Below are 17,775 nucleotides of genomic sequence, written 5' to 3'. Positions count from 1 at the left end.
AATAACTTGTTGCAAGATAATGAAAAACTGAGCGTAAAAATTGAAAGAATATACAATTCAAATGACTTTTGGAGTTGTACGTGTTAAGTAGTTTTATATGGACGAATAAACAGAATGCCAGGTACATTTAGTATTTCGGCATCTTGTTCTCTTGTTTTTCCTAGCTTAAAAGAATTGTCACGAGTTAGGTTGTTTGCGTTTTATATCAAGTTCAGTTGATGTTATCACGTTCAATATTGCCCAAATTATAACCTTGTTTGCTTGTAAAAGCAAAGGTGAGTTACTCCACCTTTTTATACGTAATAATTATTTTGGTTCTGTTACCGTCTGTATATTAATGAAACAACCTATTCATTCGTTTGGAATAAAATACTTTCTATCTTACAAAATCTATGTATCCATCATTGCATCATTATAAAATCATAACCTCTGCAATTTATTTCACATTGATTGAGAGAGTATATAGATATTTTATCAGTCAAAGGGTTCTGCAATCGTTCATTCAAAACATGCAAATATGTTTCGCGTGATCTCGTTATACAGCTATTTATGATTTATTATATGAAAGTATGCGTTGCTATTTGCTTGTTAACCGATCATCATTTCAGACTTGTTCTTGTTTATATAGCTGCTTGAGTATTTCAGAAGTAGGGAAAACTGTAATATAAATGTGTTTTGTTTGTATTTGCCTTTGAATAAATTTCGTTCTCATGAATTCACACCGTGTACCGCGTACCAATTGGTAGTCTTCAGTATAAGTAATTGATACGTTCATCACATGAAGAAAGGTAATTCATTCACGCACTCATGAAAATATAACATCGCAATCCAACGTTTCAATGTCACTAATAGCGTATATATATATATATGTTACATATCGTGAACATATTTCATAATCACATGCATAAAACAATCAGCGTCAATATTTAAATACATAAAGGTCACTTATTCGATTTTTTTTTCTACGAACATTGAATTTCAGGATATTTGTGGGCGTTAGAATATTTACATGATTAAAAAATCATCGACGGTCAACGAACCATCGAATCGGTCCCTCCTCTGTGTGTTATATATAATTATGGACCATTTTGAATGATTCGTCAGTTCGTGTGACCGCCGACCAATCATTTATTTGTGACGTGTTGTATCCACATATGTAATAATGTAATTTACTTTTAAATGAAAAAAAAAGAGGAATAAGATGGTGGGTCTTAGTTTCGAAGATTAATTTTGTTTAAATTTCTATTTCTTTTGAAATAACCGGGTCTTAAGTAAAGACTACGCTCTATACCCATGTTATTCCACAGGAATGAGATGGTGAGGTCTTAGTTTGAAGATTTTTTTTTTAAATAACCGAGTCTGAAGTAAAGACTACGCTCTAACCCCATGCTTTATTACCGGGTCTTAATTTGGAAGATGGAGGGGTCTTAGTTTAAAAGGTTTTTTTGTTGTTTTGTTTGTTTTTTTGTTTTTTTTAACTTTTGAATAACCGGGTCTGGAGGAAAGACTAAGCTCAATACTCATGTTCTTCCACAGGAATTAAAAAGTTTTGAAATAACCGGGTCTGGACGAAAAACTACGCTCTAAACCCATGCTTTATTACCGGGTCTTAATTTGGAAGATGGAGGGGTCTTAGTTTAAAAGTTTTTTGTTGTTGTTTTGTTTTGTTTTTTGAGTGTTTTTTAAAAAACTTTTGAATAACCGGGTCTGGAGGAAAGACTACGCTCAATACCCATGTTCTTCCACAGGAATAAGATGATGGGGTCTTAGTTTTGAAGATTTTTAAAAAGTTTTGAAATAACCGGGTCTGGAAGAAAAACTACGCTCTAAACCCATGCTTTATTACCGGGTCTTAGTTTGGAAGATGGTGGGGTCTTCGTTTAAAAGTCTCTTTTTTTTTCTTTTTTTTACTTTTGAAGAACCGGGTCTGGAGGAAAGACTATGCTCGATTCTCATGTTATTCCACAGGAAAAGGATTATGGGATCTTAGTTTTGAAGATTTTTTAAATTTTTGAAATAACCGGTCTGGCGTAAAGACTGCGCGCTTTACCCATGCTTTATTACAGGGTTTTACTTTTGAACAAATTTGACAAAATATCCCTTCAAATTTATTATATTTGTGGGTAAAGTCATTATTACATTTGTGGGTGATTCAAAGTTATTACATTTGTGGGTAAAGTGGTTATTACATTTGTGGGTGAAATTATTACATTTGTGGGTAAAGTTTTATTACATTTGTGGGTGTTATTACATTTGTGGGTAAAGTGTTATTACATTTGTGGGCGTTATTACATTTGTGGGCGTTATTACATTTGTGGATGTAACACCCCCCCCCCCCCCAAAGTCAGGGTCTCTTCATTTATTTTATGTAATACAATCTAAGACAACTAAATGTTTCCTGAAAGGTTCTAGACATAAAAAGAACCAGACTCCTTTTAAGGTTTTACAAGTATCAATACAAGATACCGAAACAATGCACAATGTTCCTAGTGGCACAATGGTTCTTCTACGAACCCCGGTACTTGGGGTTAGTGTTTCTTCGTGACCTATTGCTAAACAAAAAAGCTTTGGCATACATGCGCAAATGAATAAGGGCCGAAAGACTTGCATGTCGTCATGTCTTGTTTAGCCACAATTCTCTAATTCTTTAATTATTCATTCTTATTATCACAATAATACAAAGGCGACTTTAGATCCTCTTCATTGTTCTGGGCTGCCCAATGATATTGAGGAAAACTTCTGATGGATTCCCTCAAAAAACTTCTTTCAACGATTCAACTGAAATAACCTCTTGGGATTTGTAATGCGACACAAGGTTTGGAAGTATGGAACGCCACAAGGCTGATTATAGTTGGTCTTTTAAAACTGATTAATGAGGATATAAAAACTTCAAGACGGCTGCTGACATCATCTATATGTGTATCATTATCAATTAGGTTTAAACCATCAACTATGACAGCCCTCTTGGCGTTCCATATGGAACCATAGAAGGTTTAAGCTTGCAAGAATTTAAACTTGTAAGAGTATACAGATTGTCATCATTTCTCGTCTTCTATGCTGAATGCTGGGTCGTCGTGAAGGGTCTCAGATGTGGCTTCGCTCTTCTCTCCATCACTTAAATGAATATATACAATAAATGATATGGATTTACGTTGAAAATATGCGTAATTCAATATAAGAATAATGACGATTGGTTTAATCACGTCACATGTATTTTGTTTCAAATGTTGCATCGTAAATCCAAATTAAATACGAAATGTTTAAATGGCCACTATAACCAAAACGGGCTAAAAAATGAAAAAAAGACATGAAAAATAATTTTTTGACGGAGATTCCGAACATGACAATGATTGTTCTTAAAAATCATCAATAATTCTGGAATCTAGCTTTAAAAATGACGACTCAGAACGCTAAAAATAAGCTCAGTTTCGGAGCTGTATTGCGCAACTGTTTATGACGTCACTGCAGGAGCCTCTCCGGTGAAAAGGAGGGTGATTTAGGTATTAAGGTGTCTTTAAAAAAGGCAAACTATAATATAAATTGAGGAGAAAAAAAGACATTTTTCCAAGAAATAATATGCACTTGATAATCCAGTACGGTTCATTTATGAATTACAGTGAGATTTTTTAAAAGATCCTTACTTGTAGCAAGGTATACACCTCCCTGCTTGTAGGACAAATCGGACATGCCCGCAATGACGTCAAATGCGTCATTAAGCCACGTGACCGTATTACCCTTTTTCGAGGGGCGTAGCCAAGCAAGCGTGAAATTTGTGAAAAATGGATGGTTATCATCATTTTTGGGTCAATTTAGAGATTATCTGAAAAATCAGAGGCTGGAATATTAAGAAGTAGAGGTGTATTCATGTTTTAAAACGCTATGTTATAGAGAGGCCCTTTAAATATACACTGTTGGTCATAATGGTGGAATAATTATTTTTTCCCCAGTTTAGGGAAGGATTTTAAAAAATTATTTATTTCTAATAGATCTAGATAATGGCATTCATTCTCAGATTGTATTGAATATTAATTTGCGAGTGTTTGTTTTGCGTGACTGCTTAATCATATGTGTGCTACTATGCTAATCAGCTAAGGGACCTACGTCCTTAAGTCATAATTGACAGTAATGAGGATTAATGCCTCACAAAAGGGCACTAATATATAGCTGATCGACACGATTTTTATCCTGGGGCCTCACAGTAACGAGGCCATTGCTTAGCCCCTGAATCATGACTGTACGCAGTGTTTGCTAGGGTACGCGGCCCCTTCCACAAATCCCCCAAAATGAAGAAAATGCAATAAATTGTCAAAAATTCATTGCATTTTCCCCCGGCCCCCAACTGGAAAAATTCCTCTGTGTGGCCATGCCTTGAACCATAATCCATGGCCCTACAGAGGAAGTTTTTCTGTTGGGGGCCGGGGGGAAAATGCAATGAATTTTTGACAATTTATTGCATTTTCTTCGTTTTGGGGGATTTGTGGGGGCGGCCGCGTACCCTAGCAAACACTGCGTACAGTCATGATTCAGTGGCTAAGCAAAGGCCTCATTACTGTGAGGCCCCAGGATAAAAATCGTGTCGATCAGCTATATTAGTGCCCTTTTGTGAGGCATTAATCCTCATTACTGTCAATTATGATTTAAGGACGTAGCTTCCCTAGCTGATTAGCATAGTAGCACACATATGATTTAGCAGTCACGCAAAACAAACACTCGCAAATTAATATTCAATAAAATCTGAGAATGAATGCCATTATCTAGATCTATTAGAAATAAATATTTTTTTAAAATCCTTCCCTAAACTGGGGTAAAAATAATTATTCCACCATTATGACCAACAGTGTACATTTAGAAACAGTTATTTTTTGTTTACAGTCAGTCGACATTCAATCCTATTCAAACTTTCTTTCACTCACTAATCTTTATTATATACCTCACTTAAGTAATCCAGCAATCTGATTGGTCGAAATTGCATTCATAAACTTTAACTGTTCCCAAAAATTCCCGGTAACCATGGTTAAAAAACAGTTCAAAATCCCAATAACCATGGTTACCGGGAAAATAGTTCAGTCTCCATGGTTACCCCATAGGTTTACATGTTAAAAAATAGTCTGAGCGATCGAGGATACCTTACGAGTGCGAAGAATTGGTCGGTAATTTCAATACAATTGAATCTCGATCGATCTTACCGACAATTTTATCTTGCATTGTTGACATGAAGATGAAAAAAAACTTCCAAAAACAAAAAAAACAACATCTGCCGATAGATCTTGATCTAAGTTAATGACTGCTTTAATATTCGAGAAAAAGTTGTTTTTATACGCTCTCGGGAAGGTTACAATTGGGCTATTGCCCTCGGCACGCCTCGGGTAATAGCACAATTCTAACCTTCCCTTGAGCGTGTAAAAACAACTATTTCTCTCAAAGCAGTCATTAATACTATAGTATTATCCAATATACAAATTCTATATTACATAGAATTTGTATGTGTTTGTACAATAAGGCCGGGGAGATAATTACTTCATACCAAACTGTTCTCCTTCTTCCAGCGTCTCTGGGAGTTTCTTTCCTCGAGTCTCTGGCAAGGCAAGAGCAGACAGTGAAGCGATGACGGATAGCGAACCGTAGATGACAATAGGAAGTGGGTCCCAATATTTTGCGAGGATGAGGACAAGAGGTGCTGATATGGTCGCTACCCGGGAGAACATAGAGCAGCTGCCCATGGCAATGCCCCTTTATAGGAGAAAGGATTAAGAGAGAAAAGACGATAGGGGTACATGAACAATGCGTTTATTTCATTTTTCTACAATACGAATGGTCAATTAAAAAGATAAAAAAGCCAGGAATTTTTACAATTCAGAATTCTTCCAATGATAATTTTTTTTTTTTTTAAATATTTACAGTCCATCCTTTTTGGATGTTAGTTCACAATTATGCCTGTATTTCAGTCATGGGCATGAGGCATTGCTTTTCAGTAATTTTTGTTCAATACTTGATTTAATTAAACACAATACAGTTTAAACTATATGCAATGAACAACATCTATAATAAATAATCTGCACATTACAGGTAAACTGAGGAATATTCTACAATCCTTTGATTATTGGTTACCTTATATTTGTTGGGTAAAGCTCCACGGTGTAGAGAAATATGATTGCAAACGCGCCGGAGATCCCGAACTTTCCTATCATAGCAACAGTTGTCAGGGCAACGCCGGTGGCTACATATGGTAAGAGTGGGTTATGTTAACATGAAATCATTGATAATATATATAAGGTTAATTTCTTACCTAACATTTAGTTTATACAGAACTATTAAAGATTTATATATATGCAAGGTGAATTCAGGGCCCCGCATTATAATGAGTTGCAATCACATGTATTTAAGTTAAATGCAACCATGCAATATTGTCTATCTCTCGTCAACATTACATAACATGTTAAGAACTTCCTTTGTTCTGGGACCCGTGTCATATAGAGATGCGATTAATATCAAAGAAGATACATGTTAAAACGATACTGAATTGATGAACTTTCTGCTCTAGTGTACTGTTTACCGGAAAATGCACAGCGCCATGATCAATTTGCCAACGGTGCTTGCCACTATGAATTAAAGTAGTTTTTAAAAGGTTATATGATTTTGGGTTAGTTTGTGTGGTTAGGCAATGGTTCTTGACAAGCCTTTCGTCATATTTACTTTCTAATTGGGCATGGGATCGGATACCCTGATTAGCACGAATATTAATTTTGTTAGGGGTCCACATGTAGTTCAATGGCCTATCAAAGAAAGAAAAAAAAAGCAACTTACGAATAAATGCAGTTGACAGGCAAGCTACCCCACCCAGCATCAAACAGAAGAAAAGACTTAACCTCCGGCCAAAGAACTCTACGATGAAAATATCCATGATGTAGGCCGGGATCTCGATACCACCCGTAATGGCAAAAGCGACGTAGTTGTTGGTGCCAAGATTTGAGCTATTCAAAGACAGGCCGTGATACACCATGCCGGTCACCATCCTAACAAAGAGGAGACAATGAAAGACAGAGGATGGGATGGAAGAGGAGACAATTTAAATCGCATTTTAGGTAAACGAATAATAATGATGATGATAATGATAATGCTAAAGATAAAATAATAATAATAATAATAAATAATAATAATACTAATGATAATAATTATGATACAATAATAATGATAATAATAATGATAATGGTAATAATAATAATGAAAATGATAATAATGATAATAATAGTAATAATAATAATAATAATAATAATAATAATAATAATAATAATAATTTTGACTTTTAACTTGCGAATATGACGGATCTTTGAGCATTTGGGTTTTTTCTGCTGTATCCTGTTTAAGCTCCGGAATATATTACAAAATATAGTTCATTTGGAAAAGAAATATCACTGTTTTCCGATGTTCCTTTAAATATTTACGTAAAATGTTAAAAAGTTCACAAGTATAAATCGTTAAAATCGGGTGAGCTTGACGTCCCTTGTTACGGTCTGAAGAGTAATTAGGCCTACCATATAAAGACAAGGTTGATGGTTCGCATTCTCATCCTGGGTGTGCGGATCAAATCGAGACCTGTGGGTCTATGTTCCTTGCGGATTCGTTCCTGGGGTAGTGAGATAGATAAGAACAAAATCCCGGGAAAAAAGGGAGAGAAATGGAATGAGGAGTGGGTGGGAAAAAAAAAGAGGTAGGGATTTTATGACATGATCTATTAAATGAAACATTGGCCAAAAAGTATTTCATGTTGGTCAATCTCAAATTAACAATTAAAAAACAAAAAACATGATATGTTTATTTGACCAGAATCACGTTCGACATAATATGCAGCGTTAAAGATATATTGAAATGACCGAATATATTTATGCAGCCCTTCGAAATTGATTTACTATTCGATCGCAAATTTTTAAAACTTAATAGAAATAACCTCAGGCTGTACTGTTCCTACTTACGCTATTATTTTCCACTTTCCATGTTCGATTGACATCATTCGGTTCGAATTACATAATGATAATTGAAATTGTTCAAAAGTGTGAAATGTGATGTGAACAAAAATAAGCAACAACTCATGAGAATCTGCTTGTCATGCTCGATTTGGTATTATTGACTGAATCTAACAATTGAAAATTGATAATGGCAAAAATGTTAGTAATTAAAGGGCTTTGTTTTTGTTTACCTGCTCTTCCATGAATTCTTTGGTAAACAGGGGCTTCTGCAGTTCGACCTTGTTAACTTCGGCTACCTTTGTAATAACTTTTTCAGCCTTGTCGTATTTCCCAACGGAGATAAGCCATCTTGCAGACTCAGGTAGCCAGCTTCAAGAGTTGATGATACGTTGAGAAAAAGGATATTTTGAGGAAATAGAGATCTGATGTGAGTTTAATTTCCAGCAATTTTGTTGCAAAATTCAGGCAGAGGAAAGAGTATGTAACTTCAAAACCTGTTCCGTTCGATTTTTTTTTTTTTTTTTGCTATGTCATTTTCGTTTTTTTTTCTCGTTTTTTTCGTTTTTTTTTTTTTTGGGGGGGGGGGGGGGATTTCCCTATGCTACAGGTAATTATGATATCGTTTTATGAACAATACATGTTTTTAGTAACCACAATACGAGAAACATAATATCATTTCTTTTGTAAAAGGTTATATTGACAAAACATTTCAATCAGTGGTGAATTTAAAGGTAATACAAAGTTTTGGGAAATTTTGAAAATTGGGTTGATAGTATATTTTTACAATTTTGATATATTTGGATGCCCCTGTAGATGATTTATAAGCATTAAAAAAAAATTAGCCCCTGAAACACTTCTGATTTCGAGAAAAATTGAATATACAAATTTACCGGTGCTCCCGGTAAATTTTAATAAATATCAAATAGCGCCTATGGCCGTACAATGGTAGCTGCGGCCAGGAAAATCTCGGAATATGTAGTTGTGATATATAATTTCCAAACGGGAATAGCTAATCGGTCGATTTTAGTCAAGAATCATTGTTTCTTAGCTAAATTAATATCATGACCTTGAGAGGGAGCTATACAACGTAAAGAGTTTATTATTTATAATTTCATCACTTTAGACTCGATTTCAACCGCGACAACGATCAATGAATATTGTAAGAACGCATATGCTTCCAATATGTTAATTTGAACCAAATTCATCACCCCATACCAAAACTTTGTAATACCTTTAAAAAGAAATATATGGAGAAATGGGAAACGAGTTGCACTTCATTGTAGAGGAAGCAAAATGTATCTTTGCAGCCCCGAGTACTATACAATTGATGTGGTGTATTCATTTATTTATTTATTTATCTATTTATTTATTCATTCGTGTTTTCTTTAAATGTAAAAATAGGTTGGTCTCATTCAGACGCCCGGAGTGTCTTTCTTTCAAGGGAACCCTGTTGTAAATAAATGTTATATATCTTTTAAAAATGTTGTCTTGGTCATTATCAAACTAAGTATCAACATTGCTAATACTTTATCGATACACACAGCAATGTAAGAAGAAGGTACAACAAAAAATTGGTTCTTACATGAAAAATATGAATAGAGACAATAGAGGCAGCGTCATGGTTAGCGTTAGAAGACGCCAGGAGCGGATGTAATAGGCCGGTAGAGCGAGAAACATGTAGCCGACAGCGTAGCTGATTGTGATAAGAATCACCAAGGATCGTTTTGATGGCCCAATGTACTCCGTCCCTGTTGGACCCAAAGTAAAAGGAACATGAAATGAATATATCGATAAATGTCCTCTTATTGGCCGTATGGTCAATGTTTATGTTCATATTTACGATTTATCGACTCGATCAGTACTCATATTGTGGGTAAAGAAGATGAATAACGAAATGGTTTAATGAAGAAATAAAACACATGGAAGATGAATGCTAAACATGCCTGCTTTACAGCTCGGTCACAGGTCAGCTGAACATAAATATGCAAGGTCAAATTATGAATTGGAAAACAAATAGATGGTCATTTTTTGGCCAGTGAACGAAACAATTGATGCATATCAAAATTTGCGGATCGCAAACTCGCTCATTTGCCGGGGAGTTATTCACATGGAGGTCAAATGTTTTGACCTAAGAGAGAAGGCTGATTTTGGGTCTCATTGCGTATTTTATTGGGTTTTTAAAGACTAGTATATTATTAGTCAGATAATGGATCATCAATGCCTATATTCGAAACCCATAAAGCACTGATAATTTATAATTCACACGGCATGGCACCTATAGTGGCATGACAATCTGCTCACCTATAACATACAAGGTTAGCTTGAAAGGAATGTTTCCAAAACCCATGAAGAAACGCATAGTGGCAAAGAACCACCAGTTGGGTGAAAAGACAATCACAACTCCAGAAACAAGCGATACGAGGTTAGTAAGCAGGAGAGTCCACCAGCGTCCAATCCTGCAGTAAAAGTAAAAAATCACGACATAATCATTACTGTCGGTGACACGACATTTGCTCCTGCGACAATTGCTCCGGGCTTTATTTCGTCTAAGATGTAGGGTTAGGGTTAGGGTTTCAATAGGGTTTTATGTTAGGTTTAGGGTTAGGTTTAGGGTAGGGTATAGTGTTGAATCCAGGGTTGAAGTTAGCCATTCGATTAGTGTATGAAATTTACAGCGGAGCAATTGTCGCCGGAGCAAATGTCATGGAATCATTACTGTCAATGCGGTCTATAAACAACATTCAAAGTAATATATTCAGCTACTACGAATTCCATCCAGTACGTATTAACGACTATTCCACGATTACTATGCGACTCTTCCACGAGTACTTTACGCTTTTTTGGATAAAAGTACCCAACTAACAATAACTAGACTTGAATGTGTCACCTGACAAATTAGGTGATGCGTATTCCAATTTACACAATGAAGAACGCATTTTCACGATTTCGTCTCATTTAATGAAATCGAAATATAATATAATTGAAGAAGATAAGCCTGAATAATGAAAAATGAATAGTGTTTGACGTCACGATGTCCCAGCGTTGCTGAATGTGGGAATATGTGGGAATACATTAGCGATCATTTTTAGTTGTCGACGTGAGATTCACTAGTGGCTTGATAATACAATCTTTAAAAAATGGGATGGATCAATTACTGGAACTTTCTTAGGAATGTGGATTAAACCAGAGTTGAATTAACAGGAACGAATGTAGGAGAGAGAAAGAATGAGAGGCAGGTAGTGTTGAAAAACGTTGTAAAGTACTACATATAGCCGGAGATAGCTGAAGATAATATTCGGGAAGGAAAGGAGTTGAGGTATCATGGAAGGTTTACAAAAAATGAAGTTTGATTTCGATTTGGACTCGTCGTCTTTGACCACAAACTTCGTCATTACCCCGTCATCAAAATAAAAGATAAAAGTAACTTGAAATCTAAAGCATAACCCCAGCTACAACATATTCAAATTTGGGAGAAATTCGAATAAAGATAAACGATATATGGCTGAAAATGCATTGTCATTGATTGCGTAATTTTCTTTTTTTTTAATACTTTAACGAGCAATATAATGATCTCGGAAAATCCGATTACTAGCCAAAAAGATGTCTGAAATCATATTTACAACTCATACTTTATCCACATATAATTTTTTGGGGTGGATTCCGTGCATTTAGAGAAGTTATGGCCAATTAAAAATCATATGGAAAAGTGGTGTCTTTTGGCGAGTCTCGAACGCATGCTCGCGCGCATGTATTATAACCAATGGGCACAGGCTTCAAAAAGCGTTCTTATGTCAAAGATATTGGTGTAACTTTGCAATGCTGCAAAATGTATTTTCCAGATATGAGAAAATTATTTTAAGTATTTGCGTCGGAGAAGTCCTCGAAATAAAGATTTTCAAGTGAATTTTGACACCAACCCTTCCATAGCAATGCACGTACTTGCACAACTCGAAGCAGGAAACATACTCGATAACCCCGTGTTTGAGACTCTGTATCCCAGCAACTGATTACCCTACGCATACAGCGTTTTCACTTTCCAGTGCGGTATTTATCCCTCTCTGTCATATATAAAAATCAAGCTGAGTGGTCTAGAAAATTCGTTGGAATCCTTGAAAAAGTAAGAAGATTTTTGTTTCTATCCAATCACATTTGGCGACACTCCGAGCTCATAAGCATAGAGAGTCATGACGTCATATCACGCCATGACTCGCCTTTGCGTGGCTGTGTGTGTAGGGTCATGAATTATTCATGAGACATACCTGTGCGCGCTGAACAAAGATAGACATGCACAGATCCACTTTAGTAGAATTTCGGCCTGAAACTTTTTCATATGGGCATATGTTAACAATTTTTTGCAAATGTTCGCGCCTGCGTGTTGTTATCTTTAACGCGCGCGTGTTCCATCATTATGCGTAAAAATGACTGAAATTTAAAGGGAATGTTTATAAAAGTATCAGGAATCAAAAAGATGCAGAAAACTTAATTTGTCCGATCGCGTGCGTTTTGCGCAAAGATACGCGCGCACCGACCCGTACGCGCGGACATTTTTTAAACGCTGTAATTGTCTGAAACGGTTACAAGAGTGCGCATGCGCTGACATGGGCGCCATTTTAATTTACGGGTTAACAAAAAGTTGTTTACCCGTGAATTTAGATGGCGCTAATGCAAATATGATGTCAGCGAACAGCGCCGGTAGTGACGAAACAATACATGCGCATCTGAAAACATTGATGACGCAATGCTTACGCGCATATTAAAATGGCGGCCCTAACCGTAAAAGGGTGTATACACATTCATCTCAAACTTGGTTTAAAACGAGCTGATGAGGCTTGCCTGGGTAGAAAGTACTTTTCTTCTATCAAAACGTTTTCATTTCAAAATTATTACTTACACGTCCGACAGGATACCGAAGAAGATAGATCCTGCTAAAGTTCCACCGTAGTATATAGACTGAGATACTTGGGTAAGGTCACCATTACCACATACAAGATCAAACTGTATGGAACAAAGAAGAAGAGAGAGGGAGAGAGAGAGAGAGAGAGAAGGAAAACAAATAAAACGAAAGAAAACAAGCCGACAGATAGGAAGAGGGGAATATAAGAGCAGAAAGTAATAATATCATTAATACAAAATAATAATTATGAGCATGATAATATCAAAGATAATTATAGTAATGATAAAATCATCAACAATAGTGATATTGATATTTTAATATATTATGCCTCTAATAATACTAGAACTAAGATTGTTAGATAAGTAGTGCATGGATTACATTTCGCCTGCGATTAGTTTACGGGGCCTGCACGGAGGCTGCACGGTCACCGCGCCTTCTTAGCGCAACCTCTGCACGGAAGCTGCACGAGCTACGTACGATTTCCGTGCGGAGGTTGCAGAGACTGCACGGGTATTGCACTGAAATTGCACGATTTCCGTACAATCTCCGAGCAGCATCTCTAGGGATGTGTCCCGGTCTGCCCCCGAGGGCCAATACAAGAAATGGCACGATGCTCGTAGATAATGTAAACACAAACATCGTAGCCCGTAGCCTCCTACGATGCCCCCAAAATAACACGACAATTCGTAGACCAATTTATCGTGCGGCGCCCGGGCCAAATGTAATCCAGGCATACGATGACACCCAAGCTTGTGTGCCTGGGTACAAATGTGTGTGTGTGTACGTGTGCGTGTTGCGGGGGAGCAAAAGGTCAGGGTTAGGCAATGGTCTAGTCTTGGAAAACACTTATAATCCAAAAATGTATATATATACTTTTATCGGACCTTTTATGGTTAACACATAGCAGAGATATTTGCGTATCCCGCTAGCCTATAATCTAGGCGGAGTGCCGAGCTTTTTTCTTTGCTGCTAGACTAACCTTAAGCAGAACGTCTGATACGGCGAGACTACGAACCGTGAGTCGCGATGCGCCGCTCGCGGCTCACGGTTCGTAGTCTCGCCGTATCAGACGTTCTGCTTAAGGTTAGTCTAGCAGCAAAGAAAAAAGCTCGGCACTCCGCCTAGATTATAGGCTAGTATCCCGCTGGTTGAAGGACGCAATCCTGTAATCTATAATACTCGTGATCATCACCCGGAGATTATTGTAACATATGAGAGTATTATTCATTTATTTTTCAATTTGATTAATGTATTGAAATATTCATGAAAGGTGTGTATGAGGGAGAGATTATGTACAGTCTAACTGTACTGTATAATGTAAGATCTTACATCCGATACTGTAGTCGTGTTGTATTGGCTGTCATCGTACACCCATCCACTGTCACATGACATCGTTCCGCTGCTGTAATTGGATGGATCAATCCCAGGCCAGAATCCCACTCCTGACACGTTATATTTCTCACATTGTGCGTACTCCAGCTCCCCATCTGACGTGTAGTTTGATGGGATACTACCTTCCTTCTGGGCTAGTTCACAAGCTTCCTCTGACAACCCATATTGCTTACACCTAGGACCCCAATCGGGGGTCTAGAAATATACATATTTTTTTCAAAAAACAAAGTAGTATATACATATATATATATATATAATTTTGTAAAGCCCCTCTAAAGTTTGTGTTGGGAGCCCCAACGATTTGATAGCAAAATTTACTTAAATCAATTATGACACATTTCCGCAAGGATAAAAAAAAAAAATGTGTTTGAAGTCGAATATTGATGAAAGAATAAAAATTTGTGTCTATTGCGTACAACAGAAAACCCAAATTATGTATTCTGGTATCAATATTTGTCTTCAAACACATTTTTGGGGCTGTAATCTTTGCAGAGGTGTGTCTTTAATGAAATCCTCTTTCATATTATGGTACAATCTAAGTGAAATGTTGCCTTCTTGGCGAATTTGGGGCTCCCAACACTTTATAGGGGCTTTACAAAATGATTTAAATCGTATTAAAGTCAATAAACGTGCTTTACACTATGCAAAAAGAAATTCATCCTGCTTGTGAATGCATTTTCCTTATTCTTTTTTAATAATGCCGTAATTGCAGGGATATGCCTTAACATGCCTTTAGATCGTATGAATTGTGATGGTTTGAAGTCATTTGGTTAGATGTCATTTAGTTAATTACGTATATTTTATTTTGTCCTACGTACCGCAGCACCCGGTTTAAAAACAGGCCTTTACATTATGTGTTACAATGGATCGTACGTATGGTTCAGAACCAATCCAAGTCCATTTTTGCCTATTCTTTTTTCTACACCCGGTATATTCAGTAGGCACGAGGTCCAAATATTTGTAGAATCATCATTAAATCTGACCTATTAAGATTGTCAGCAAATATTGATGACCTTTGGTCCAATAGTTTTGGTCTCTGATCGTTTGGCCATGATACGTTTTGGCTACCGTGACCATAAATGGTTTACACCTGCTACGTAGAATGCCCATTCAGTTCTGGCATGATTTGGTTCATATTTCATTTTTTTTTTACATTTCGCCTCAGCTTAATTTATTTCATCTAGTAATATATCACAAGAATAATGGACCAAATGAAAATCGAAGTAATACCTGAAATGAACATTAGACGAAACACTATAGACCAAAATTAAAGACTGTTAGACTAATCGTTCAGTATATGATACAAATAGTCTGACTGTTATTGGTTGAAATGATGAGTAGTCCTTTTCAGTTCTAGCATTTACAGTAATGACTAGAATGGGAGATAAGAGACGAATTTCACCGGGCTTAAAAGAAATGGCTGACCGTCAGTTTTATTCAGAAAACCAATGATCAATTGCCCAATTGACAAATGGTCAACAGTAGTTGCTAAATAGGCACACTTGGTAACAAACTATTTAGTTCAAACAAGTCTTTTTTTATTCAATAAATAAAAGTACTTAAAATTGTCATTTTATTTTGGCCACTCTTTATAGTATTCGGCTCTGATGTTTCAACATTTGATTGCAAATAATGTACTATGAATATATGCCATTTATAGTTAACAACTAAATTATTCATACCCTTACCAGGTTTTGTAATTGTTTAAATACGTTAACAAGTGATTTGTCCCGATTTGTGTTTCCTGACAAGGTGACATATAAAACCTTATATTTAAAAGTATTCAATAAAGAACCTGATTTAGCCAGTCCATTTTAATTTTTGAGTTACGAAGAAACACAAAATTCACATTTACAAAGGGTATGAATAATTTAGTTTTTAATCCCTGTATCGTAACCACGATAGAAGCCATAAATGGAGATTGTTTTGGTCAATTGTTGGGCTCATTTCTGGCTCAAATGGCATTTTGTACTTGTGTTAGACTATTACAGAATGATTGATTTTGCCCGTTGGACAGTATCGTTGTTCGTGTTTCTGAATGTTCTTACCGCACACCAGTGGTCGACGGGGGCATTGATGAAGACCGATATCATTGTGCCCCATGAAACGGTGAACTTAAATATCAACGAGATCCAGTAGACACGGCGTTGAAACGGCCCAAACTCACCAACATTCTTTAAAATGTCGTCAAAATTCATATTTGTTAAAACACCAAGCACAAGAACGGCGAAGAACGTTTAATTTTACGAAAGCTTAAGTAGAAGAATATTTCCCTCTCTAAGCGAATGTCAGTACGTTTTAGAGCTAGTAGTTGAACTTTTTTCGATCTATTCTTCTCTTATTTACTTTACTATTCTTATCACCCTATCTTCTTATCTCACACAGTGTTGAATCCCCCCCCCCCCCCCCCCCACTCAGTGTTATTTAGGGTACGCGTATGGTCGTTCCCTCTTTTTGAAAGCACCCCCTATCTGAGGACTGCCAACATTTCCGAACCCCCCTTTCGCGGGCTTTTCACGTGCTTTTCCCGCCTTGGAGACCCCCCTAAATACGGAAAAATGTTCAATGTACCCCCTTAAATTCGGAATAATTTCTCAGGAGTCCAAAGAAATGAGAGGGGAAAAAAAGAAAAACACCCCCTTTTTAAAGAAATCTCCGGGTGAAAAGTCAAATACACCCTTTTTTTTTTTTTTTACAATTCTCGGGCCGGACTTTGTCGCAGGAAAAGTACCTCTTTACCGGACATTTTGGTAACACGCATGCGGTTATTCCGACCCCGGAGTGGGGGGGGGGGGGGGGACGGGTGTTGAATATGTAATTCCTTAGGTTTTGACCTCAAACATATCAGAAGTTCTGAATGATGTAAGGATGCATCTTTTCTCTCAATCAGAAGCTGATATTTAGATATTCATTTATTTATTGTGTGTGTGTGTGTGTGTGTTTTAATATATGTGGAATGATTAAATTTGTTAGGGATATTATGTCGATCTGCAAAGACCGAATTAATACCCAAATCTCAATTGTTTTTATTCAAACATAACATAGGCATCACTTTGGCGCAAGTCGATTTTTGCACTCTGTTAAGCAATGTTTCCTGTTCATCCAAGCGTGATCACATACCAACACAAAATGATACCAAATGATTTGGGATAAAACATTCTTTCATAAGAAAATAATTAACTGTTCATGAATGATTTTTAAAATAGTTAGCAATTTGCTAGGTGTAACTTTTTTTAACTCACACTTTATTAAACACGTACAAGTAAAAACCATACCAAACCAAACCATAACAATATCCATAATAGAAATAAAGGACAAAAGGGGGGAAAATAAAATAAAAAGATGCTCTACTACGCTTCGCGGTAGACCACCTAGTCAAAGTTCCCTTTACATTAATTATTATACCTTGTGTTGAAAGATGATAACAGAGACATACTTCTGCATAACCCTGGCCGAGCCGGCGTACTCCCCACCTATGTGTCCACATTTATAGGCCCCTAAATTTAAATTCCAAAAAAGAAAAAG

The 17,775-nt window shown here is 36.5% G+C and overlaps 1 protein-coding gene across 1 annotated transcript; it reads right to left on the bottom strand.

The window, feature by feature from the left end:
• Positions 1-5,513: 5,513 nt before the first annotated feature.
• LOC592808 (organic cation transporter protein-like) lies at positions 5,514-16,343 on the bottom strand. Its single transcript, XM_030972524.1, has 10 exons — positions 16,299-16,343; positions 14,188-14,445; positions 12,856-12,959; positions 10,266-10,420; positions 9,568-9,712; positions 8,195-8,333; positions 7,533-7,624; positions 6,805-7,013; positions 6,109-6,217; positions 5,514-5,730 (listed from the first exon to the last, which is right to left on the bottom strand). The coding sequence occupies exons 1-10, from the start codon at positions 16,341-16,343 to the stop codon at positions 5,514-5,516; spliced, it is 1,473 nt and encodes a 490-aa protein (XP_030828384.1).
• Between the last annotated feature and the right edge of the window lie 1,432 nt (positions 16,344-17,775).

Source organism: Strongylocentrotus purpuratus, unplaced genomic scaffold (assembly GCF_000002235.5).
Source record: "Strongylocentrotus purpuratus isolate Spur 01 unplaced genomic scaffold, Spur_5.0 spur5_contig_863, whole genome shotgun sequence".
Classification (NCBI taxonomy): Eukaryota; Metazoa; Echinodermata; class Echinoidea; order Camarodonta; family Strongylocentrotidae; genus Strongylocentrotus; species Strongylocentrotus purpuratus.
The sequence above is the reverse complement of the archived record's forward strand: the minus strand, read 5'-3'. Positions and strand labels throughout refer to the sequence as shown.